The sequence below is a fragment of the Mercenaria mercenaria genome, chromosome 11, assembly GCF_021730395.1.
Source record: "Mercenaria mercenaria strain notata chromosome 11, MADL_Memer_1, whole genome shotgun sequence".
In the NCBI taxonomy this organism is placed as follows: Eukaryota; Metazoa; Mollusca; class Bivalvia; order Venerida; family Veneridae; genus Mercenaria; species Mercenaria mercenaria.
In genome coordinates, this window is record NC_069371.1 from 70928948 (window position 1) to 70956336 (window position 27389).

General features: G+C 36.7%; 1 protein-coding gene across 2 annotated transcripts in view; it reads left to right on the forward strand.

Moving 5' to 3' along the window:
- Positions 1-287: 287 nt before the first annotated feature.
- Positions 288-27389, forward strand: part of LOC123531458 (coiled-coil domain-containing protein 177-like) — a 43255-nt gene continuing 16153 nt past the window's right edge. The window contains exons 1-11 of one of the 2 annotated variants that reach the window (XM_045312447.2): positions 288-354; positions 5322-5527; positions 6171-6285; positions 7469-7648; positions 10055-10151; positions 10605-10679; positions 12416-12626; positions 13133-13318; positions 15844-16017; positions 25323-25448; positions 26146-26219. In XM_045312447.2, coding sequence (XP_045168382.2) covers positions 5387-5527; positions 6171-6285; positions 7469-7648; positions 10055-10151; positions 10605-10679; positions 12416-12626; positions 13133-13318; positions 15844-16017; positions 25323-25448; positions 26146-26219 — 1379 coding nt within the window. In that variant the 5' untranslated portion in view covers positions 288-354; positions 5322-5386. Of the gene's footprint in view, positions 418-5321; positions 5528-6170; positions 6286-7468; positions 7649-10054; positions 10152-10604; positions 10680-12415; positions 12627-13132; positions 13319-15843; positions 16018-25322; positions 25449-26145; positions 26220-27389 lie in introns of both variants that reach the window. The other variant, XM_045312446.2, reaches the window with a different exon arrangement.

Genomic DNA, 27389 nt, shown 5'->3' on the forward strand with positions numbered 1-27389 from the left:
TTTTGACCAATTATAATAGGCCCTACTGGATTACGAGGTCCGTAACTCTTCATAAGCCCTCTTTATAGTGTGTAGTCCGCTTCTATTGTGTAACGTATAGTGTACATTCCTTTCTCTAAAAGCTAAAATGTATTTCCTGACTCTAAAGTGCGCCCATAATTTCTCTTTTTAACTTAATCGAGTACCTGTCAATCATTCATCCAACTCCGCCCTATAAATTCACCGCCCCTTACTGTAAGGTGCGTCCGCAGAATCCTAACTGCAAGGTGCGTCTTCGTATGCCTACCTGTGTTATGGCGGACGATTTGCAAAACTTGCAGATATTATGCTAGAAAATCGTGATTTATTTACTAAGTATGTCAAGCATTTACGATGAGCAAAGGCTAAAGGATGCCCAAAGCTTTTTTAATGTAACTGGTATGAAAAAAATCGCGCATGGTTCTTCAGTTTCAAACAGTTGATCAATTTGTTCGAAAAATCATGTTGCAGCATGATTATCATATCTGCTTTTAACAGTCCAGGGCTCTCGTTTGCTTTTTGGGACTGAGGCCAGGATCCATGCAAGGGGGGAATTTCGGAGCACTTTTAGAATCTGTCCGTAGGTAAAATCTGCATAATTTGCAATATCAAGTACCTGTATGGTTTAAATAAAGGTAAGGCTTTTTTAGTTTGTATATTTCATAATTGGGGGGCTGCTGCCCCCCACACCCCCCGCATTTTCTAAACCTGGCGAGGAAAATATATCCATGCTACCATATCGATAAATAAAAGAATGCCCAAATAATGAGAATAGCTACGGACAGATTCTTAAGTCTAGCCCAAACATTCTTTCAAACAGTTGATCAATTTGTTAAAAAGCTCATCAGAGCTTATGTTTCATATGTTTGTGTCTTGCCGACTTGAAATAAAACTTATTGTATTGTATTGTATTCTTTTCAACTTTACTGACCCAAGAGGCCAAATTTATCTAAAAAATTTCTGTTAATACTGCAGTACATGATACAAGATACAAATTTTATTTAAAGTCGGTGTTAAATATACAGACAACATTAGCTATGTATAGCTATTGACCGACATAAATAACAAATAGTATATTTAATAACATAATAAAAATGTACCTATTAAAAGAGTCACAACATTAATTCTGCCAATTATAAACAACATTATTTTTACGGATCCGGAAACAGAAACTGTGCTTGCACTAGAATCTGTAAAGGATTGGACCGCAGTCAGTAAAAAAAGGAGAGTTTATGGTACATAGTCTAAATATTGAGACCTCGGAGTCGGGTAAACTGATTTTACTGATATTTCACATCGTGTACCTAGAGGGGGATATCGACCAGTCAAAAAAATAGAACAATACATATTCAACTCTTTATTTGGACTAGGCGCCGGTGTCGTCCCGCTATCAGCTCTCCATTTGTTGTTTTTTTCAAGGGGGATTTTTTTGGAAGGCTGCAGTGGCTAGGATTACGGAAGTTCCGTATTTCTAGACAACCCTACGAGGATAGGCTAGGATTACGGAAGTATTTAAGAGGCATCAAATATATGTTAGGACATGCATTGATGATGTTGTAAACTTACTTTTTTTCGCTATTTTATACGATTTTTCACTTAAAATAGCGATTTTTCATGCCTGTCGTATCGTGTTAACTGTTTAAAATCTGTAGCCAAATGTTAAAAAAAGAAGAGAGACCCCCCAAAAAGAAGGAAAAAATCAATAAAAAGAAGAAAAGAAAGAAAAAATTAATAAAAAAGAGAAAAGAAAAAATAGAAAAGAAACAATGAAAGAAAAAAAATTCAAAATCATTAATATGAAATAATAACATACTCTAAACAAAATTACACCATTTTTTAAAATAAAAAAAAAGAAGAAAAAAACGATATCGTTTTTATGGATATTGTAAAACATAAAAAAATGGGCCTGAAGTCAACATCATTAATATATCGTAACCCAAAATAAAGGATCGATAACACAGAATAGTATGACAGGCATGGAAAATCGCTATTTTAAGTGAAAAAGTATGTTTACAACATTATTCATACATGTCCTAAAATATATTTGATGCCTCTTAAATACTTCCGTAAACCTAGACTCGGAGGCTAGGATTACGGTACCGTAATCCTAGCCACTGCCTTTTTGGAAATAGTGGGGAAAAACATACTATTTTGAGAGGGAATGGGGTTGATATTTGGCCCCCAAATTTTGCCAAAGGAGAGCCCTGAAGTTAAGGCTTTAGTTCACAATGCACTTTACTGGTATGCACTTTCTGCTAATTGTTTAAAAGGTAGGATGTAATGTTGAATAATTACAAATATATGAAATGATAGAAAACAAATTAGAAAGCGGCTATCGGGGTCCAGAAACCAGACTGCTAGACAAGGTAGTCAAAATAATTTGACGTTCAGATTGTTCTATATTTGTGACGGGCAATCTAAATGTCAAAACTTCGAAGGACCAAAATAATGGAGGATAAATCACAGTCACACAGTAATGTAAAGTTATTGGTTTTATCGCTTGCACATATTGCGTATAGATGCAGTAAACGTTAATCGTGTACCGTACATACTTAGGTTTAAATCACCAAAAAATTCATAATTTTGGATATTATTTAATGACTTTTCCATAAATCAGTGAGGAATTAAATTCACTTTTGATACATAGAAGTATTATTTGAATTTATGGCCAATTCATAACATAATCAGCATTTAAACCTATAGCATGCAAAATATAGGCAGCAATGAAAATTTCATCGGAAATTTCCTCCACTATTTTGGTATTTCGAATGTTTGACGCGAGTGGAGATGTTGTCCATAAGAAAAATAACTCAATATTTCCTAGGATCGCGTCAAATTTGTTGTACAACTAGACCTGAAGGCTAGATATCAGGTAATCATTTCCACATCGAGGAATGAAATCATCTACCAACAGATATATTATCATTTGTGAATCTGTAAACATTTTTAGACATGATAGACAAACCGTAGACAAATTAATGTTACAAGCACAGGCATGAGTATCGAACCTGGGATACAAAAAATATGTCAGACAGCCCTTGCTTTCATCCTAAATCAATCCAAAATGAAAAATATGTGGTGAAATATGAGCCCATAACAAATGATATATATCTAGACTGGAGTCTAGAGATTCAAGCCAGCAAGCAATGGGGAACACTTACCACGTCGTTGTGAAACCAACCGCAAGTCTCTAGCCCAGCTACCTGTTCCTGAAATATCACTCAGGAAACCAGTGTCTTCCTGCTGTAAGTTCCTTGAATGTATATAAAAAATTAGGCACAATGAAATGGTACGGAAACATTGTCTAAAGTATGGTCGTCAGCAAAGCACTGGTCAAATCCACTAGCCATTACTTACAAGTATAAGTAAATATGTAAATAAGGCCACTCACAACCGTCACTAGCATCTGCTACACACGATATTTACTTTTTTATTTTCCTCTTGGTCTTACGATTGCATTCTCCTCCAGTTAACAGAATTCCTTCGGTATTTTAGAACGTGATTTCTGATTAGCCAACAGCGATACACCTCCCATAGAACCACAAGCCAATTTTTATGCCCCCGAAGGGAGGCATATAGTTTTTGAACCGTCTGTCGGTCTGTCTGTCAGTCTGTCCGCAATTTTCGTGTCCGGTCCATATCTTTGTCATCGATGGATGGATTTTCAAATAACTTGGCATGAATGTGTACCACAGTAAGACGACGTGTCACGCGCAAGACCCAGGCCCGTAGCTCAAAGGTCAAGGTCACACTTAGACATTAAAGGATAATGCATTGATGGGCGTGTCCGGTCCATATCTTTGTCATCGATGGATGGATTTTCAAATAACTTGGCATGAATGTGTACCACAGTAAGACGACGTGTCGCGCGCAAGACCCAGGTCCGTAGCTCAAAGGTCAAGGTCACACTTAGACGTTAAAGGCTAGTGCATTGATGGGCGTGTCCGGTCCATATCTTTGTCATGGATGGATGGATTTTCAAATAACTTGGCATGAATGTATACCACAGTAAGACGACGTGTCGCGCGCAAGACCCAGGTCCGTAGCTCAAAGGTCAAGGTCACACTTAGACATTAAAGGTCATTTTTCATGATAGTGCATTGATGGGCGTGTCCGGTCCATATCATTGTCATTCATGCATGGATTTTAAAATAACTACGCATGAATATGTGAAACAGTAAGACGACGTGTCGCACGCAAGACCCAGCTCCGTAGGTCAAAGGTCCTAAACTCTAACATCGGCCATAACTATTCATTCAAAGTGCCATCGGGGGCATGTGTCATCCTATGGAGACAGCTCTTGTTTGCACAGGATTTCTTGGATATCATCATATCACCATTAAGAAATTAGAATAAAGATTGAGTGTTGATTGAAGTGCATTCTGGTAAAGTGCAGATAACCTGAATGTTACCTGATATTGTCAGTCATAAGGTAGTTATGAAGTTTGTTAAATAAATGTTTATATGTTTTGTTTAGTTGATTCATCTTGTTGGCATGTTCTTTTTTAGCTCACCTGAATAGAAGGTAACTCTGAAAGTTCAGGGTGATCTCTTAGTATAGGTGGATGGTTCAGCATCGATTGTCCATGATTTACATATACATATAAATCATCTTCTCTGAAACTATTTGTTAGAATTTCACCAAACTTTGTCTGTAGCATCCTGGCAAGTCCTCTCTTATATATGTTTAAACAGTTTACTGGAGTACTTTTAGGGGCTGCCAGAGCTAAAAATAGAAGAAAAAATGTTTCAAATTCCTCATTGATCAACCACTTAAACTCTTGATGGATCTTGCCGTACAGTGTACTTGGTGTATAACATATTTTAAAGTCCTCTCCCAAGTTTTTCTAAATGGAGGCACATGTTTCCTTTTGTGGGCTGCTTGAACTAAAATTAAAAAAGAAATAAACATGAACTGCTTGATTGATCTTCATCAAAACTTTGTAGCATTACTATAAGTTCCTCTCCCATATTTGTTTTAATGGGGGTGTTTGGCCCCTTTTTAGGGGTCGTTAGATCTTAATGATATATTGTATTTTTTCATTTGTATTACAACTGCATTTAAATCATTTCTTCTCATAAACAACTTCTTGGATCATCATCAATCTTGGTTAGTTGCGTTATGAGATGTGCACATGCACCTTAGATATAGAAATACCTTTAAACAACTTCTTTTCATGAACCTTTGACAAATTTTTCATTAAATTTTGTCTTTAGCAAAATGTACAAGGTCCTGTCACCTAAACACAGTGTCCTAAGAATATGATTAACATATTCTAATTTTGCATTTATTTGAACTTCAGGTTGTAGCTTAAACAGCTCGAGAAGGGCAACATCATTATCATCAGTGAGAAAGGTTAAAGCAACCATGGAAAGTGCTAAAGGCGACACTGGTAGCGACATGCCAAAAATAGATCTCATGAATTTTGAGGATCCACAGTTTGAGGAAGGGAAGTATGTATTGACCAGTCCAAGATCACTGGAAGCTTGCTCAAGACTTAGTGTGAAGGTAAACCTTACTATAAATGAGTCGCACCATAAGAAAACCAACATAGTGCATTTGCGACCAGCATGGATCCAGACCAGCCTGCGCATCCACGCAGTTTGGTCAGGATTCATGCTGTTTGCTTTCAAAGCCTATAAATGCAATTAGAGAAACTATTTGCGAACAGCATGGATCCTGACCAGACTGCGCGGATGCGCAGGCTGGTTTTGGATCCATGCTGGTTGCAGATGCAGTATGTTGGTTTTCTCATGGTGCAGCTAAAATTATGTTTTTCGATATTTAGAAAAGACTTTCCTTAGTAATTGCCAAAAATAAGAAAGTTTAAAATGATTCAGTGTTTTTAGCTTGACTATTAGTCAATAGAATTGTAAAAAACTATCAGAAGAGTTTGTCATGCTTTCTTAATTTCATATGAATTGGAATGAATTTAGCTGCACTAACTATTATATGTTTTGCATGTAAGGATATGTAAACAATACTGGTTTATCACTTGCTATCTGTTTAAAAAAAATTGTTGTTCTGGACACATGTCCCCTTAAAATCACTATTTTTTTTTTCCTTACAAATATAATATGATATAATGATACTTAGTTGACAAACAATACAAATAATCAACTATGCATCTGCCGTTTGTTCTGTTTTTCAGCCTGTGGATATATTGTACAAACCTTTAGCTGAGTTCCAAGAAGAGTTATTACCACAAGATGTTCCACTTAGAACCATCTATAACATTTATGACGAACATGAACAAAACAGAGAAAGTATGTACATAATATTATGAGTATCGTTGTGTTAAAACCAAAGTTAGGGCTCCAGCAAGGTTCCAGATCAGTGCACGTCCATACTGTTTGTTTATCAATATTTCAGCACTTGCATGAAACTGATAAGCAAACAATATTGATTCACATGAGACTGCACTGATGCTTAATGCTTGTTGTCTATAAAATGATTAAAATAAAAGGTATTGGTCTCTTTATAGGTCTTTTTAAACACCCGTCTCTGAAAGAGCAGGGTGTATTATGTGAACAGCTGTGGCGGACAGTCGGCATCAAAGCATGTCTGCATTCTAAGGCAAACAGTTTTCATGCGATCTTCACCAAATTTGCTGATAATTTTTGTGGGCATAATATCTCAGTCAGTTTCTGTAATCACCCAAAATGCCCCAGGCAGTCTTGGATTATGATCTGTGAATTGTTCGAAAAACTGCGAATTTAGCCTTGTCCGATCTGGAACATGAACAGTTTTAATCCGATCTTCACCAAACTTGCTGACAATGTTTGTGGGCATAATATCTTAGCCAAGTTCTATAACCACCCAAATCGCCTCGGGCGCTCTTGGATTATGGCCCTTGAATTAGGCAAAGTTCTATGACGGGCGTATTTTGTGACAGTCCGGCACTTGTGTTTGGAGATATTATCCCATTATTAGATATATCTGCACATTTCAAGCTGGTGTAAAGACAAAGGTTGGAATTATTTAATGTGTCATTAACATTTTATTGTTGCATTTTATCTTTATAAAGGTAGTAATGTTGCTGTTTTAATAATTTCACTTCATGTTGCCAATATTTCATAAAATGATTTTTAATTCTGTATGCTGAGTCTGGCTTTATTCTACTTTACCTGGATAAATGATGTTACGTTATTACTTTCTGTTATTCAGATGCGCATAACTACAGTTATAGAGAAACTGCCTGAAAATAATTTACTGTAACGCTAGACATCGGTCAATGAACAGCTACAGTATGAACATGTTTTCTTGTTGCAAGCATGTGAGGCGATTTTTGTTCTGTTTTAGTAGTAAATGCTGGTAAGACTCAGGAGAACAGAGTTCTCAGTACAGTATTTGATAAATCGTAAATACAAGTACTGTAAAAAAAAAAAACATAAGCCAGTATTAACTAAAAAGAACATTTATCTCAGGTATAAAGGTTTCTTATTGCAGGAAAGTTAGCACTATGTCGTGAAGAGAGACTCAGGATAATGGATGAAGAGAAGGGCATGCCATCAGGCAGTAGAAAGCCAACAGTCCAGAAATCTAAGAAGACCGGACCTACAATGCCAAAATCTCAGACTAGGAAAGCTAAATCAACACTAGCCAGGAAGAAGCTTCTGTCAAAATCAGGTTTGATGGAGTTTCATATTTTATAGTTTAGCATATATTTTTTTGGCTTGACTATTCAAAAAGTATGTACAGCTATTAAACTCACCCATTCTTCGGCATCAACATACTGGTTTGGTTATGTTTTGTATGAAAGCTGATTCCAGTAAACCACTTAAAATAATGCATTGAAGCTTCACACACTTGTTCACAATTATGATCTGACATTCAGAGCATAGATTCCATAACTCTATGTTGCACTTTTACTAGGCTAATGCCCCTTTTTCTACTTTAATAGCAATTTTTAGTTAAGTTTTTTCTGTAAGCTGGTATCCCAGAAACCTTGCATTTGGAATGGATTACAACTTAAGATACTTGTTTGCTGTGATTATCTGACATGTAGTATGCAGGCTGAAACTCTACTTCACATTTTTACAAGGTTATATCCCTTATATTTTTGGTATATTTAGCTGTCTCATGAAGAATTATAACAGAGGAGAGTTCTATGACTCGCTCACATGATATCTTACTTTTTCTTTGTATGAGAACACTAAAATCTCACTTTATTTTCTGGTGAGAACAATGATACATTGGCACATCACTCAGTTTTCAAATGAGAACAACGATACATTGATATCAGACTTTAGTTCTAAATGAGAACATTGGTACATTTATATCTCACTTCATTTTCAAATGATACATTGGTACATTTCTGTTTCATTTTATTTTCAGATGAGAACAGTTGTATATTGATACATTGATATTTCACTCTATTTTCAGATGAGAACATTGATACATTTGATATCTCACTTTATTTTCAGACGATAACAATGATACATTGATATCTCTATTTCAGATGAGAACATTGATATATTGAAATCTCACTTAATATTAGGGATGGCAACGAATGTTCGAATATTCGTTCATGACACAAATATTCGAATATTGTTTCACTATTCGAATATTTGGAAAAAAATATAAGATCATAAGAAATAAACAAAAACCAAATGAAAGAACCAGTATTTCTGTTTATCTAATTTACCAAAATTCGCTTTCATAGTAAATATGCACGAAAATGGCTTCTGTTGCTGTCAGACGTGTCACTTTGTATATTAGCGTGCTGATATTGTACATCGCTATGGTGATGACATCGTACCCTGTAGTAAGTACCGCTAATTGCTTACCTTTAGGAATTTTATTAGTCCCCAATCGATGTAAATCTGTCACAAATCGCCTTGTTTTCGGTAAGTGCGGACCGCATATAACTAAAAATCATCAGAAAGCACTTGAACTAATAACTCGGATTTCAAAGCCGATTCACAATATATTTGAGTAAAGAAAAATGCCGAAAAGTGTTGAAAACAAGTCAAATGTGATAAATATTATTTTTGTGTAAAACGGATCATCCTCTTGATAATAAATGCATTTTGTATGGAAAAAATAGTAGAATCTACTCAGTATTCAGACAAAGGGTAAAGTTAAGCATTTATGTAAACAGATCATCCTCTTCATAATTTAAATGTATTTTGTATGGAAAAAATAATAGAATCTACTCAATATTCAGACAAACGGTAAAGTTAAGCATTTATGTAAACAGATCATCCTCTTCATAATAAATGTATTTTGTTTGGAAAAAATAGTAGAATCTACTCGATATTCAGACAAAGGGTAAAGTTAAGCATTTATGTAAACAGATCATCCTCTTCATAATAAATGTATTTTGTATGGAAAAAATAGTAGAATCTACTCAATATAATATTAATTTATTATATTCAGACAAAGGGTAAAGTTAAGCAAAACATATCTTTTATTAAACTCCCCACCCCCCACAGTCTTAATTTTACACCTCGTTTAATCAAAAATATTGTTCATGCTATTACATGAATCTACTGTCAAAATGCAAGCAATGCTGCCTGCCTTTTTAAAGTATTTCACGCAATCATCCGATAAGAAGGCGGCTATGTGTAATATGTGTGGAGAGAACTTTACTTATGGGAGGGCTACATCCATGTAAAAATAAGTTAAACCTATACAGATTATAAGTAAATGGAGGCAAATAACAAATATTTTATTATCAAAAAGATGAACAAGCAATGAGAATGATAAGTCAGTCTTAATTCGTCAATGTCTGAATTACTTCCGGTGTAAACTAAAGTAGAATTAATGCAGATCGCTGCTTAGGGTATGATAAATTCGTAAGATTTTGAGTTGATTTGTTGATCATGTGATGACCCAATATTCGTTCGGAAGGTTGACCAAATATTCGAATACCAAAATTGCTATTCGTTGCCATTCCTACTTAATATTTAGATGAGAACATTGATACTTAGATATCTCACTCTGTTTTCAAAGGAGAACATTGTTACATTGATATCTCACTCTGTTTTCAGATGAGAACATTGTTACATTGATATCTCACTCTATTTTCAGATGAGAACATTGATACAGGAAGTCTGCAGAGACAGAGAACAGCCTGGGCCACTTCTGTTGGTCATGAAAGAATTACAAATGATGAAATTAACCAAAGGTGAGGTGTATGGTTAGCAGACATTATGGAAGGATCTACACCATTTTGTATTTAAAAGAAGTGTTCAGTTTGTTCATGGCATAGAGTCTTTCATATACAGTGCTGCAATGTCTTTGTTGAAACTTGCAACAAAGATATATCATCCTGTTCTTAAATGCATTCTTCCACAGTTTTTTCACCAAAGTGATGTTGATATTCTTGGTACCTAACATACTATATTAGACATTGCAGTCCTTTCACCTTTAACTCTTTGGTTTCCTCTGGTATTGTAGTCCACTTAATTGGATTTCTGTCAAATTTTAGAAGTTCTCCATATTTTCTTGTTGAATAATACGTTCTGAAACAGTTTAAATTTGGTAAATACACATGAAAGTGTGTTTTAGCCAAATTAAATAAAAAGCATTTTATAGAAGTTTTTCATTTTTCCTTAACTGTTCCTGTTCTGTGTTTCAGAGTAAAAGATTTACATACAGAAAGCCAAAAACTTCGGCAAGAACTTTTATCCAGAAAGGAGGCTAGAGCTCAAAGGTAACTAAACTTGGATGATATGATTTCATGATATATTCTATCTGACAGTCCATGCATCTGTCCATTAGTTAAAAATTGTGAAGGATTTTCTCAGAATTCTGTCTAGTGATCCACTGTTCTGCAGATTTCCATTTTGTATGAAATATGTGGGTGTTCTAGCCCCCATATAGACTCTATATGCAGCTATTGTATTTTATACCCACACCAGAATTACACCAACCATGAGTTATATCTTACATAATTTTTTATCAGATTTTGATTTCATTTTCTTCCTTGTTACATGCCTAAGAAGTTAAAAGGGCCTTCCAGGCCAAGTAATTAAGGTAGCTGACTAAGAATCACTTGCCCCTCACCAATGTTGGTGTGTGCCTTACTTGGGGCATTGAATTCTTTGTGTGAGGAAACCATCCAGCTGACTTACAGAAAGGTCAGTGGTTCTACACAGGTGCCTGCCTGTGATGAAATAATGCCTGGAGGGGCACCTAGGATCATCCTCCTTCATCAAAGCTGGAATGTCGCCATGTGACCTAAATTATGGTCTATTGTTGCATCTCAGTGCAGACTTTCTATGGCAAATTCTGATGAAATGTACACATCAAATATAAAGACTTCAAGATTATAAATAAGCATCAGCATTGCAAAGCCACATTTAAAAAGTATTTGTTTGCTGTATCTCCACCTTACTTTTTAAAGTGGGGTAGGTAGGTAGGCAATTCTTTTTCTTTCTTTTTTTTTTTTGTGGGGGTATTACACTTTTACCAGTAGATATATGATCATTTCTTACAGAATATTTATTCTGTAAAAATTAGAGAAATCTTTATAATATTATATCGTATAAAAGGTTGAAATTAAATAAATTAAATACAGTTTAAACTTTCTTACTTATTATTTTGCTTACTTGAAATATATGTGGCACTTTTCATATTACAACTTAAAAATAATTTGATCAGCATTGTTCAGTAAAAACTTTTGAGGCACAGCATTTTTAGTGGGTAGGTAGGGAGACAGCTAACAATTTTTTTTTTGTTTATTTTGGCCCGAATTATCTGTCGGTATAATACAAAGGAATTGAAATTGATTTGTATATGTTGTAAAATCATTTGATTCTGTCGACATACTATTTTTTTTTTGCTTTCGACACAAACTGCTGTTTCATCAGAACATAAATTTGTGGATTTAAGATTCAAAGGATTAACTGGATAGGAACATCAGTTGGTCATTGGGATTTATCCAGCCAGGAAATTCATGAAAATTTGTCCCCCACAGTCATAAATATTTTCACAGAATAATTTCATCTGTCCAAGTTTCAAACATTTTGTGTGAAGAAATTTTCACTGAAATCACATAATATAAAAAAAAACAATCTTTTTGGAAAAATTTTTGCTTTCTACAATTTTTATGTTGGTGTATCCATTTCCTGTGTTTTGTAAAGTATTATAAATATGAGCCGCGCCATGAGAAAACCAACATAGTGGGTTTGCGACCAGCATGGATCCAGACTAGCCTGCGCATCCGTGCAGTCTGGTCGGGATCCATGCTGTTCGCTTTCAAAGCCTATTGCAATTAGAGAAACTGATAGCAAACAGCATGGATCCTGACCAGACTGCACGGATGCCCAGGCTGGTCTGGATCTATGCTGGTTGCAAACCCACTATGTTGGTTTTCTCATGGCACGGCTCATATATAGATTTGTTGTGTTATATTTACAAGGTATACAATATATCAATTTTATGTAGGAAGAAGACCAAGAAAGAACGACCAGCCAGTGCCAGGGCAACTTCAGCAAAGGCTTCCATAACCCGTAGTTTCAGTGCCTCCGACCTCAGCCTGGCTGGTACTTCCATGTTGAACAGATCAGGGACAGCAGACGCAAGACCTGTTGCTAGCAGCAGGCTGAGGAAGGCTCTGAAGAAAACTGATGTTAAATCTGCAGCTATAACTCCAAGAGTATGTCTGCAAAATCAGTATCATTCATTCTTCAGCTAGTTAATTATTTCTTGATGATAGAACTTGTGACCTAATAACTTTTAGGGGCCTCCATGGCCTGCTCAAAGTTGTGGGGGATCAAAACCTCGCTTTTAGTGTTGAATTCTCTCATGCGAGGAGCCATCCAGTTAGCTTAAGGAAGTTTATATGTTGCCATTGCCTGAAAATACCCTGTGGTGTTCTTCCATCCTGAAAAGCTGGAAGGTCACCATATGACCTATATATTCTGTACTTCAGATGATAAACCCAACAAACAAAAAAATATCAAAATTTTTTAGGGATAAAAAGCTGGAAGATTATTCTTAGTAAGCTTGTAATACATAATTATGTAAATTATGTTGGATATTGAGGAATTTAAATATTTTAGGAATGTGTGGCAATGATATAGAATTTGCATATCTTTTTCATGGAAAAAGCTTCGAGTCAGATAATGTGTTCAATCAATATGTTTTATCATACTGTAACAGGATGAGAAGATTCTTGAGTTGATGGTTAGCAAGCATGAGGACGAGGAGGTAGAGAATAGAGAGAAGTTACTGCAGGAGATACAGTGGGAACGACAGAAGAAGGAAGAAGAGGCAGCTAAGCTGGCTAGCGAGATGAGACGGAGAAAATTTCTGGCAGAAGAGAATAGAATTAAACAGATGAAAAAGGTATGATGTTTAAGGAAGGTAACACTCAGTCTTGAAGTGATATAGGGTGTTAAGCTAGAATAAATTTTGTATGTTTTGGACAATGGCTTTCAAAAACTAATTCTTTTTCCTGAGATTTTTATCTTCTGATTACATTCATAATTATGAAAGGTGTCTGTTACTAAAAGCATGGCATATTGTAAACAGCTTGGTTGTCCTTGTGTCAATTACAGGGAAAATGTTTTAGATTTCGTTTTAGCTCATCTGATTTTTAGCTCACCTGAGCACAAAGTCCGGCATCCGTACGTCAGCTTGGTTGTCCTTGTGTCAATTACAGGGAAAATGTTTTAGATTTCGTTTTAGCTCATCTGACTTTTAGCTCACCTTAGCACAAAGTCCGGCATCCGTATGTCGTCCGTCTGTCTGTCCACACTTTCCTTTAAACAACATCTCCTCCTAAACCACCAGGCCAATTTTGATGAAACTTCACAGGGATGTTCCATGGATGGTCCTCTTGAAAATTGTTCAAAGAATTGAATTCCATACTGAACTCTGGTTGCCATGGCAACCGAAAGGAAAAACTTTAAAAATCTCAAAAACCAGAAGCCTAGAGCTTAGATATTTGGTGTGAAGCATTGCCTAGTGGACCTCTACCAAGTTTGTTCAAATCATGACCCCGCCCCAGGGGTCACTTGATTTTACATAGGAAAATCTTAAAAAAAAATCTAAAAATAAACCAGAAGGCCTAGAGCTTAGATATTTGACATGTAGCATTGCCTAGTGGACCTCTACAAAATTTATTCAAATCATGACCCCCAGGGTCAAATTGATCCCGCCCCATTGGGTTTCTTGATTGTACATAAAAGTCTTCAAAATTTTATAAAAATAAACCAGAAGGCCTAGTTCTTAGATATTTGACATGTAGCATTGCCTAGTAGACCTCTACAAAATTTGTTTAAATTATGACCCCAGGGTCAAATTGATCCCGCCCCATTGGGTTTCTTGATTGTACATAAAAGTCTTCAAAATTTTATAAAAATAAACCAGAAGGCCTAGTTCTTAGATATTTGACATGTGGCATTGCCTAGTAGACTTCTAAAAAATTTATTCAAATCATGACCCCCAGGGTCAAATTGACCCCGCCTCATGGGGTTACTTGATTGTACATAGAAAAATCTTCAAAATTTTCTAAAAAAAAAAACCCAGAAGGCCTAGAGCTTAGATATTTGACCTGTAGCATTGCCTAGTGGACCTCTACAAAAGTTGTTCAAATCTTGGCCCCCCAGGGTCAAATTGACACAGCCCCAGGGGTTACTTGATTGTACATAGGGAAATCTTCATAAATTTGCTAAAAATAAACCAGAGGCCTAGATCTTAGATGTTTGATATGTAACATTGCCTAGTAGACTTCTACAAACTTTGTTCAAATCATGACCCTCGGGGTAAAATTGGCCCTGCCCCAGGGGTTACTTGATTGTACATCGGAAAATCTTCCAAAAAATTTCTAAAAATCATCAGTTTGGCATTTGAAACATGTAGCTCATATTACTCTGGTGAGCGATCCAGGGTCATCATGACCCTCTTGTTTGAGTTATTGTCATCACTTCATTGGCGTCGGCATTGCCTGGTTAAGTTTTATGTTTAGGTCAGCTTTTCTCCTAAACTATCAAAGCTATTGCTTTAAAACTTGCAACACTTGTTCACCATCAATAGCTGACTCTGTACAGCAAGAAACATAACTCCATCCTGCTTTTTGCAAGAATTATGGCCCCTTTTGGACTTAGAAAATACCAGATTTCTTGGTTAGGTTTTGCATTTAGGTCAACTTTTCTCCTTAACGCTCAAAGCTTTTGCTTTAAAACTTGGAGCAGTTATTTGCCATTAAAAGCAGACTCTGCACATCAAGTACCGTATCTCTACATTGCTTTTTGCAAGAATTATGGCCACTTTTTGACTTAGAAAATCATGGGTAGGACAATATTTCTATTATACAGAGACAAAAAAATCAGATGAGCGTCTGCACCGCAAGGCGGTGCTTTTGTTAAAGTAATAACACCTAGAATAGATATTCTATATAGTTGTATACATTTCGTTAAAAGGTATACTAGACCCTTACTACTTTATAGTTTATGTAAACATAAAGTCAACAAGTTAATATACATGTATGTTGATACTACATGTATACATAAAGTTTAAAGAAGTACAAACACACTAAAAGTATAGCTAAACACAGTATAAATGTATATACATTGTAACACTTAACAATTGGAAGATTTTTTAACAGAACTTTGACAACTACTGCATTACATTTAGTTATGATTGTAGTTCCATGCACAGTTCATTTATATATTTACTGTAATTTAGTAAAGTTTTAAATGTATTTGATGAGGAATTTTTATATATTACAGAAAATGTTTAAAAATATTAAAAATAAAAGCATTTTAGTGAAAGATGGACAATGAATATCATTAAGATGTATTAGGTAGTTAAATTAATTTTGTATTTGAAACCATTAAAGGATTGAATTATATATTTTCTGTTTACAGTCTGATCAAGATAGTAGAAGAAAGAGAGAAGAACAAAAATTGATTGCTCAACAAGAAAGACTTTTGAATGAGAGTAGAAGGAAATGGGCAATGAGATATAACTCTATACAGAAACACAAGAATCTGAAGATCTCAGAGTCTGCTGAGAAAGAACAGTTAAAGAAAAGAATTCAGGTATGTTGTGAAACATGTAGCTTGTCATTATCAGTTTAAAACACATGTAGTTTGTAGACATTTATAGGACTTTGGAGAATTTATTCAGTTTGCAGAAATCCTGGACTTGTTTCCTATAGCAAGGACTGTCTTTGGTAGAAAAGATATTGATCTATCATGTTTCTTACCTATAAACATGATTGAGTACAGATATGCAATCCTGACCCAGCAGCTTTGCTGAATTTGAAAAACACAAATCTACAGTTGACAGGGTTGTGAGTTTGATCCTCTAACTAGGTGTAAGTTCTCAGTTAGGATTTGATAAAAGACATGGTGTCTGAAATCGTTTGTCCCTCACCTCTGATTCATGGGGTGAAGTTTGCAGTAACTATGCTTTACGTAACTTGAATGCTGTTGAAAAATGGCGCTAAACACAAAACACAAAGAAAGATGTACAATTCTAGATATCAGTTCAGTACATTCCCTAGTTTCATGTGTCACTGCATGAATTGAAAGTTGTAGAAGTGAATGGAAAAGTCTGTTTATTCTAGCCAAAATCTGGGGTTAAAAACTAGGTCACCAGGTCAAATCAAAGGAAATCTTGTTAACACTCTAGAGGTCACAATTTTAGCCCAATCTTAATGAAACTTCTTCAGAATGTAACTCTCAATTAAATCTTGGACAAGTTTGATATTGGGTCATCTTGGATCAAAAACTAGGTCACCAGGTCAAATCAAAGGAAAAGCTTGTTAACACTCTAGAGGTCACAATTTTGGCCCAATCTTAATGAAACTTGGTCAGAATGTTACCTTAAAAAAAATCTTGGACGAGTTAGATATTTGATCATCTGGGGTCAAAAACTAGGTCACTAGGTCAAATCAAAGGAAAAGCTTGTTAACACTGTAGAGGCCACTTTTATGACTGTGTCTTCATGAATCTTGGTCAGAATGTTGATCTTGATGATCTTACGGTCTAGTTTGAATCTGGGTCATGTAGGATCAAAAACTAGGTCACCAGGTCAGATCAAAGGAAAAGCTAGTTAACACTGTAGAGGCCACATTTATGATCATATCTTAATGAAACTTGGACAGAATGTTGATCTTGGTGATCTATAGGTCAAGTTCAAATCTGGGTCAGATGGGTTCAAAAACTAGGTCACTAGGTCAAATCAAAGGAAAAGCTTGTTAACACTCTAGAGGCCACATTTATGACTGTATCATAATGAAACTTGGTCAGAATGTTGATCTTGATGATCTATAGGTCAAGTTCAAATCTGGGTCATGTGGGGTAAAAAACTAGGTCACTAGGTCAAATCAAAGGAAAAGCTTGTTAACACTACAGGCCACATTTATGACTGTATCTTCATGAAACTTAGTCAGAATGTTAATCTTGATGATCTTTAGGTCAAGTTCGAATCTGGGTCATGTGGGGTCAAAAACTAGGTCACCGGGTCAGATCAAAGGAAAAGCTAGTTAACACTTTAGAGGCCACATTTATGACCATATCTTAATGAAGGGGCCTCCGTGGCCGAGTGGTTAAGGTCGCTGACTTCAAATCACTTGCCCCTCATTGATGTGGATTAGAGCCTCACTCGAGACGTTGAATTCTTTATGTAAGGAAGCCATCCAGCTAGCTTACGGAAGGTCTGTGGTTCTACCCAGGTGCCCGCTTGTGATGAAATAATGCATGGAGGGGCACCTGGGGTCTTCTTCCTCCATTAAAAGCTGGAAAGTTGCCATATGACCTATCATGTGTCAGTGCGACGTTAAATCCAACCAAAAAAAAAAATAAAATAAATGAAACTTGGTCAGACTGTTAATCTTGATAATCATTAGGTCAATAGGTCAGGTGAGCGGTACAGGGCTTTCATGGCCCTCTTTTTAGCTCACCTGTCACAAAGTGACAAGGTGAGCTTTTGTGATCGCGCGGTGTCCGTCGTCCGTCGTCCGTCCGTGCGTCCGTGCGTCCGTGCGTCCGTAAACTTTTGCTTGTGACCACTCTAGAGGTCACATTTTTCATGGGATCTTTATGAAAATTGGTCAGAATGTTCATCTTGATGATATCTAGGTCAAGTTCGAAACTGGGTCACGTGCCATCAAAAACTAGGTCAGTAGGTCTAAAAATAGAAAAACCTTGTGACCTCTCTAGAGGCCATATATTTCACAAGATCTTCATGAAAATTGGTCAGAATGTTCACCTTGATGATATCTAGGTCAAGTTCGAAACTGGGTCACGTGGGGTCAAAAACTAGGTCAGTAGGTCTAAAAATAGAAAAACCTTGTGACCTCTCTAGAGGCCATATTTTTCATGAGATCTTCATGAGTATTGGTCAGAATGTTTATCTTGATGATATCTAGGTCAAGTTCGAAACTGGGTCACGTAGGGTCAAAAACTAGGTCATTAGGTCTAAAAATAGAAAAACCTTGTGACCTCTCTAGAGGCCATATTTCTCAATGCATCTTCATGAAAATTGGTCAGAATGTTCATCTTGATGATATCTAGGTCAGGTTCGAAACTGGGTCACGTGGGGTTAAAAACTAGGTCAGTAGGTCTAAAAATAGGAAAACCTTGTGACCTCTCTAGAGGCCATATTTTTCATGAGATCTTCATGAATATTGGTCAGAATGTTTATCTTGATGATATCTAGGTCAAGTTCGAAACTGGGTCACGTAGGGTCAAAAACTAGGTCATTAGGTCTAAAAATAGAAAAACCTTGTGACCTCTCTAGAGGCCATATTTCTCAATGCATCTTCATGAAAATTGGTCAGAATGTTCATCTTGATGATATCTAGGTCAAGTTCGAAACTGGGTCACGTGGGGTTAAAAACTAGGTCAGTAGATCTAAAAATAGAAAAACCTTGTGACCTCTCTAGAGGCCATATTTTTCATGAGATCTTCATGAATATTGGTCAGAATGTTCACCTTGATGATATCTAGGTCAAGTTCGAAACTGGGTCATGTGGGATCAAAAACTAGGTCAGTAGATCTAAAATAGAAAAACCTTGTGACCTCTCTAGTGGCCATATTTCTCAATGGATCTTCATGAAAATTGGTCAGAATGTTCACCTTGATGATATCTAGGTCAAGTTCGAAACTGGGTCATGTGCTGTCAAAAACTAGGTCAGTAGGTCTAAAAATAGGAAAACCTTGTGACCTCTCTAGAGGCGATATTTTTCAATGGATCTTCATGAAAATTGGTCAGAATGTTTACCTTGAATATATCTAGGTCAAGTTCGAAACTGGGTCACGTGGGGTTAAAAACTAGGTCAGTAGATCTAAAAATAGAAAAACCTTGTGACCTCTCTAGAGGCCATATTTTTCATGAGATCTTCATGAATATTGGTCAGAATGTTCATCTTGATGATATCTAGGTCAGATTCGAAACTGGGTCACGTGGGGTCAAAAACTAGGTCAGTAGGTCTAAAAATAGAAAAAACCTTGTGACCTCTCTAGAGGCCATATTTATCAATGGATCTTCATGAAAATTGGTGAGAATGTTCAGCTTGATGATATCTAGGTCAGGTTCATAACTGGGTCATGTGCGGTCAAAAACTAGGTCAGTAGGTCGAAAAATAGAAAAACCTTGTGACCCCTCTAGAGGCCATATTTTTCACGAGATCTTCATGAAAATTGGTGAGAATGTTCACCTTGATGATATCTAGGTCAAGTTTAAAAGTGGGTCACGTGCCTTCAAAAACTAGGTCATTAGGTCAAATAATAGAAGAACCTTGTGACCTCTCTAGAGGCCATATTTTTCAATGGATCTTCATGAAAATTGGTCAGAATTTTTTATCTTGATGATATCTAGGTCACATGTGCTCAAAAACTAGGTCACTATGTCAAATAATAGAAATAACGATGTCATACTCAGTTGAACACTGGGTCATGTGGAGATAGGTGAGCGATTCAGGACCATCATGGTCCTCTTGTTTACAGTAGTTGCAGGCTCTCCAGCCATTCCTAGTTTTTCCTAGTTTTCCTATTTTTTCCTGGTTTTTTAAAGTGCTCCTAGTTTTTCCTAGTTTTTAGCTCACCTGTCACAAAGTGACAAGGTGAGCTTTTGTGATCGCGCGGTGTCCGTCGTCCGTCCGTGCGTCAGTGCGTCCGTGCGTCCGTAAACTTTTGCTTGTGACCACTCTAGAGGTCACATTTTTCATGGGATCTTTATGAAAGTTGGTCAGAATGTTCATCTTGATGATATCTAGGTCAAGTTCGAAACTGGGTCACGTGCCATCAAAAACTAGGTCAGTAGGTCTAAAAATAGAAAAACCTTGTGACCTCTCTAGAGGCCATATATTTCACAAGATCTTCATGAAAATTGGTCAGAATGTTCACCTTGATGATATCTAAGTCAAGTTCGAACCTGGGTCACGTGGGGTCAAAAACTAGGTCAGTAGGTCTAAAAATAGAAAAACCTTGTGACCTCTCTAGAGGCCATATTTTTCATGAGATCTTCATGAATATTGGTCAGAATGTTTATCTTGATGATATCTAGGTCAAGTTCGAAACTGGGTCACATAGGGTCAAAAACTAGGTCATTAGGTCTAAAAATAGAAAAACCTTGTGACCTCTCTAGAGGCCATATTTCTCAATGCATCTTCATGAAAATCGGTCAGAATGTTTATCTTGATGATATCTAGGTCAAGTTCGAAACTGGGTCACATTGGGTTAAAAACTAGGTCAGTAGATCTAAAAATAGAAAAACCTTGTGACCTCTCTAGAGGCCATATTTTTCATGAGATCTTCATGAATATTGGTCAGAATGTTCAGCTTGATGATATCTAGGTCAAGTTCGAAACTGGGTCATGTGCGGTCAAAAACTAGGTCAGTAGGGTTAAAAATAGGAAAACCTTGTGACCTCTCTAGAGGCCATATTTTTCAATGGATCTTCATGAAAATTGGTCAGAATGTTTACCTTGAAGATATCTAGGTCAAGTTCGAACCTGGGTCACGTGGGGTCAAAAACTAGGTCAGTAGGTAGAAAAATAGAAAAACCTTGTGACCTCTCTAGAGGCCATATTTTTCATGAGATCTTCATGAATATTGGTCAGAATGTTTATCTTGATGATATCTAGGTCAAGTTCGAAACTGGGTCACGTAGGGTCAAAAACTAGGTCATTAGGTCTAAAAATAGAAAAACCTTGTGACCTCTCTAGAGGCCATATTTCTCAATGCATCTTCATGAAAATTGGTCAGAATGTTCATCTTGATGATATCTAGGTCAAGTTTGAAACTGGGTCACGTTGGGTTAAAAACTAGGTCAGTAGATCTAAAAATAGAAAAACCTTGTGACCTCTCTAGAGGCCATATTTTTCATGAGATCTTCATGAATATTGGTCAGAATGTTCAGCTTGATGATATCTAGGTCAAGTTCGAAACTGGGTCATGTGCGGTCAAAAACTAGGTCAGTAGGTTTAAAAATAGGAAAACCTTGTGACCTCTCTAGAGGCCATATTTTTCAATGGATCTTCATGAAAATTGGTCAGAATGTTTACCTTGAAGATATCTAGGTCAAGTTCGAAACTGGGTCACGTGGGGTTAAAAACTAGGTCAGTAGATCTAAAAATAGAAAAACCTTGTGACCTCTCTAAAGGCCATATTTTTCATGAGATCTTCATGAATATTGGTCAGAATGTTCATCTTGATGATATCTAAATCAGATTCAAAACTGGGTCACGTGGGGTCAAAAACTAGGTCAGTAAGTCTAAAAATAGAAAAAACCTTGTGACCTCTGTAGAGGCCATATTTCTCAATGGATCTTCATGAAAATTGGTGAGAATGTTCAGCTTGATGATATCTAGGTCAGGTTCGTAACTGGGTCATGTGCGGTCAAAAACTAGGTCAGTAGGTCAAAAAATAGAAAAACCTTGTGACCTCTCTAGAGGCCATATTTTTCACGAGATCTTCATGAAAATTGGTGAGAATGTTCACCTTGATGATATCTAGGTCAAGTTTAAAAGTGGGTCACGTGCCTTCAAAAACTAGGTCTTTGGTCAAATAATAGAAAAACCTTGTGACCTCAGGGCTTAAGCTAGGCTAAGATTTTAGGGAGAAGTCACTTCTCCCTCAGGTAAGATTAGGGAGAAGTGGAGAGATTTTAGGGAGAAGTGGCGGGATTTTAGGGAAAACGTGGAAAGATTTTAACACCATGACATGCAAGCTTAAAAAGGAACTAAATATGCTTAATATAACGTTACTATTTTTATTATTCCCTGTCTTTTTTACAAAGTCTATTAATTTAAAGGAAATAACAAATTCACTGAAAATGTCAGTGATTGTGTTTTCTTATCATTTTTAACCTTGTGAATCTAATGTGATTATATAAACTGCAAATTCAAGTTTTTTTTCACTCTTGCAATGATTGTCCAAACCAAGAAAACCCTTTAAATATGAATACAATTAAAATTTTTTTTAATCCATATCCGCAAAAAAAAAATAAATCAAGCTCCCAGTGCTAATGCACTCAAAGTAACAAGTATGTGAATTAAATACATGTCAATAGCGGTGACATCACTATGACATCACACTGAATACACGTCTTCTTTGATCTGCTGGTGTCTCTTTGATAGGCTAGCTGGTGTCGGCACACATTAAAAGAAACAGTTGTCAAACAGGTTTAACCCAGTTTCTGATGGCAGGTGTCAAAAATTTGTGTAAATTTCAGTTAGGTTAATATTTTAGTCACAGAAAGTGTCAGTGATAATATTATGTTTCTAAAGTTTGGGTTTTGAAAAATACGAGTAAAATTAAGTGGATTTAAGGAAATTATTCGAGCCAGACACGGTAAGATACAATCATACTTTCTAAAGGTCAAAAAGAATGTGTAAGCTTATGTAATATAAATCCCTACTGCTTTGTTTATCAACAGTCAGTTTACAAAACAAGTGGCACCTTCGCACTTCTCCGTAATCTGAAGTAGGCGGAGCTTAAATTATGCCATCGTGTATTCCAGTCAAGTGTCAACAGGCCGATAGCGGATAACTGGAGGAGTGTGGATAATAAAATCGGGCGACTTGAATATCGCTTTGATGTTGGATTAGAGCGAAGTGGGGAGCTACAAAGCGACTATTTCGCTCAAGTCGCTCCCTAGCTCAAGCCCTGGACCTCTCTAGAGGCCATGTTTTTCAATGGATCTTCATGAAAATTGGTCAGAATTTTTTATCTTGATGATATCTAGGTCACATGTGCTCAAAAACTAGGTCACTATGTCAAATAATAGAAATAACGATGTCATATTCAGTTGAACACTGGGTCATGTTGAGATAGGTGAGCGATTCAGGACCATCATGGTCCTCTTGTTTAATCCCCCGCCGTGGCTGAGGGATTATAGGAATGGTCTGCGTCCGTCCTTCCGTCCGTAACAAATTCGTGTCCGGTCCATATCTCCTAAACCCCTTGAAGGATTTTCATGAAACTTGGGTCAAATAATCACCTCATCAAGACGATGTGCAGAACCCATGAGTCAGCCTTGTCGGTTCAAGGTCAAGGTCACAACTCAAGGTCAAAGGTTTGAGCCTGCCATTTTGTGTCCGCTCTATATCTCCTAAACCCCTTCAAGGAATTTTATAAAACTTGGGTCAAATGATCACCTTATCAAGACGATGTGCAGAACCCATGAGTCAGCCATGCCGGCTCAAGGTCAAGGTCACAACTCGAGGTCAAAGGTTTGAACCTTCCATTTTGTGTCCGCTCTATATCTCTTAAACCCCTTGAAGGAATTTTATAAAACTTGGGTCAAATGATCACCTCATCAAGACGATGTGCAGAACCCATGAGTCAGTCATGCCGGCTCAAGGTCAAGGTCACAACTGAGGGTCAAAGGTTTGAACCTTCCATTTTGTGTCCGCTCTATATCTCCTAAACCCCTTGAAGGATATTCATCAAACTTGGGTCAAACGATCACCTCATCAAGGTGATGTGCAGAACTTCTGAGTCAGCCATGTCAGCTCAAGGTCAAGGTCACAACTGAAGGTCAAAGGTTTGAGCCTTCCATTTCGTGTCCACTCTATATCTCCTAAACCCCTTGAAGGAATTTTATAAAACCTGGGTCAAATGATTACCTCATCAAGACAATGTGCAGAAATTATGAGTCAACCATGCCAGCTCAAGGTCAAGGTCACAACTAAGGGTCGAAGGTTTGAGCCTTCCATTTGGTGTCCACTCTGTATCTCCTTAACCCCTTGAAGGATTTTCATCAAACTTTGGTCAAATGATCACCTTATCAAGAACTCATGAGACAGCCATGTCAACTCAAGGTCAAGGTCACAACTGAAGGTCAAAGGTTTCAGCTCTGTATATCTCCTAAACCCCTTGAAGGATTTTCATGAAACTTTGGTCAAATGATCACCTCATCAAGACGTTGTGCAGAATTCATGAGTCAGCCGTGTCAGTTCAAGGTCAAGGTCACAGCTAAAATCAAAGGTTTTACCCTTTCACTATCCATAGCAGTGGCAGGGGATTTAGCTGTCTTTCAGACTGCCTTGTCTAATTAAAAATGCTCCTAGTATTCCTAGTTTTTCATTTGCAGCATTATATCTGAAAGTTTCAATTTTGTGTTTTAAATGTGTTTTGAAGATTTTCTTGCAGAAAACAATGTAGAGATGTTCAGCTGACTTGCCTGTGCTTCTGGCAGTAATGGTTTGGTTTTAACATACAATCCTTAAGTGATGCCAAACAGGAACTGCAGAAGCAAATTTACAGTCAGCTGAACACTTATATGTATGGTAATTGGATAGAAAAACAGCAGCAAGGTAACACTTAATCTGATAATACCTTCTAGTTTTTTTCCTCAGTATTCCTAGATTTTCCTAGTTTTTTCCTAGTTTCCTGCATGAAAAATTCCTAGTTTTCTCCTAGTTTTTTCAGATGTATTGCTGGAGAGCCTGTAATAAGTTGTGCCTGTCTGGGTATGCAACTACTATGTGCATATAAAATACATAGAGCTGTATTAAGTATGTGGAGGCTGGAGGCCATCATGCATACTTCTAACAGCCCAGTGTATTTTATGTCTAGAGGGTAACTATGTAACTACAAAGTGTTCCTTACATTTACTGTTACGTTTTCTCTGTCTTACTCCCCTCACCTGTGTGAGTTTGAAACCTTGTTCACATGTAGAATTCATGTGAAGAAGTCATCAAGCTGGTTTTCGGAAGGTCAGTGATTCTACCCGATCATTTTCATGTGACAGCTTGATACATGTGAATAATTGCAGCCATTCAAGTGTTGCAACCTCTGAAATGCTCAGCCTATGGGGTTAAAGATTCGGGGGGAATTAGACTAATCTAAGTAAATGCATCTGGACTGTAAATATTTGTGTGTATTTGCAGGAGAGTAATGTAAAGACGTTGGAGAAGGAGGAAGAGGAGATGAAGGAACTAGTTCTACAGAAACAAGGTTATCAGTTAATGACAGCTGCACAGAAAAAGGAGGCAAGATTGTTACAGGAGTCTCTGGTGAGCATTGTCAGCAGTATTTGTTAACATTTTTGTACTGGGGCCGTAATGGCTGAGTGCTTAAGGTTCTTTACCCCAATCAGTGTCGGTTTTAAATCTTTCTTGGAGTGTAGAAACATTCATGTGAAGAAACCATCCAGTAGGCTTACAAAATGTTGGTAGTTCTACCCAGGTGCCGACCCATGCCTGGCACCTGGGGTCCTCCACCATCAAAAGCTAGCAAATCGCCATCTAACCTAAGTTTTGTTGGTGTGACCTGACCTAACAAAAACCAATATAAACTGCATGTACTTACTAAGTAAACATACCTTGAGGCGTTTTCTCATTGTAGGTCTGTTTATACTACTCTGCATGTATTTCTGTATTGCAGAATAATGATTGAAATATTGAGCATGCATAGTTGTTTATAAAGTACTTAAAGATTATGGCAACAGTTATTGTCAATAAATACATGTAGTGCTCAGGGATTTTAAGATTTAGGCAGGTAAAACATAAATAATTATCTTTCTGTTAATCTAATTTTTTTTGTACTTAATTTTTAGAGAAGAGTTACTCTTGTTTCCCAGTGGTTTACTTGCTTCTCAGTCAGATAAAACGTATTTACAAGCTTCTCAGTCAGATAAAACGTATTTACAAGCTTCTCAGTCAAATACATGATTACCTGCTTCTTGGCCAAATATTTATCTGTACATTACAGAGAGTAATGATGAGTAACAGATCTGAGAGACACCAGTTTGAAGACAGATGGAATGCTACTATTAAGGATGCACAGTATGTATTCACTTTAGAATGTACCTTTCCAAGTCTAAGTTAGAAAAAAACCAATTTTTGTAGACTAAGTACTAGAAAGTAGTATATTTTTGTTCATATACATTGTACCACTATGGAGATTTATCAAGAAGAGCAGTTGCCTCAAAATGAAACCGATCCCATTTCTACGAGATTTTTAACATTCACATGCTTTGTCAGTGTTAGATTTTCTTGAAGTCAGAAATTAGGAATGCGGTTCTAATGTCCTTACTGAAACTAAGTCTTCAGATATGAAGGTTCTTTTCAAAAGGAAATTGAACTGAAATTTAGATATGGCGTTATTGTAGTATTTTTTTAGCTCACCTGAGCAATGCTCAGGTGAGTTTTTCTGATCGCTCGATGTCCGGCGTCCGTCGTCCGTCGTCTGTCGTCCGTCGTCTGTCAACATTTAGCTTGTGTATGCGATAGAGGCTGTATTTTTCAATTAATCTTCATGAATATTGGTCAGAATGATAACCTTGATGAAATCTAGGCCGAGTTCGAAAATGGGTCATCTCGGGTCAAAAACTAGGTCACTAGGTCAAATCAAAGAAAAACCTTGTGTATGCGATGGAGGCTGTATTTTTCATTTAATCTTCATGAATATTGGTCAGAATGATAACTTTGATGAAATCTAGGCCGAGTTCGAAAATGGGTCATCTCGGGTCAAAAACTAGGTCACTAGGTCAAATCAAAGAAAAACCTTGTGTATGCGATAGAGGCGGTATTTTTCAATTAATCTTCATGAATATTGGTCAGAATGATAACCTTGATGAAATCTAAGCCGAGTTCGAAAATGGGTCATCTCGGGTCAAAAACTAGGTCACTAGGTCAAATCAAAGAAAAACCTTGTGTATGCGATAGAGGCTGTATTTTTCAATTCTTCTTCATGAATATTGGTAAGAATGATAACCTTGATGAAATCTAGGCTGAGTTCGAAAATGGGTCATCTCGGGTCAAAAACTAGGTCACTAGGTCAAATCAAAGAAAAACTTTGTGTATGCCATAGAGGCTGTATTTTTCAATTGATCTTCATGAATTTTGGTCAGAATGATATCCTTGATGAAATCTAGGCCGAGTTCGAAAATGGGTCATCTCAGGTCAAAAACTAGGTCACTAGGTCAAATCAAAGAAAAACCTTGTGTATGCGAT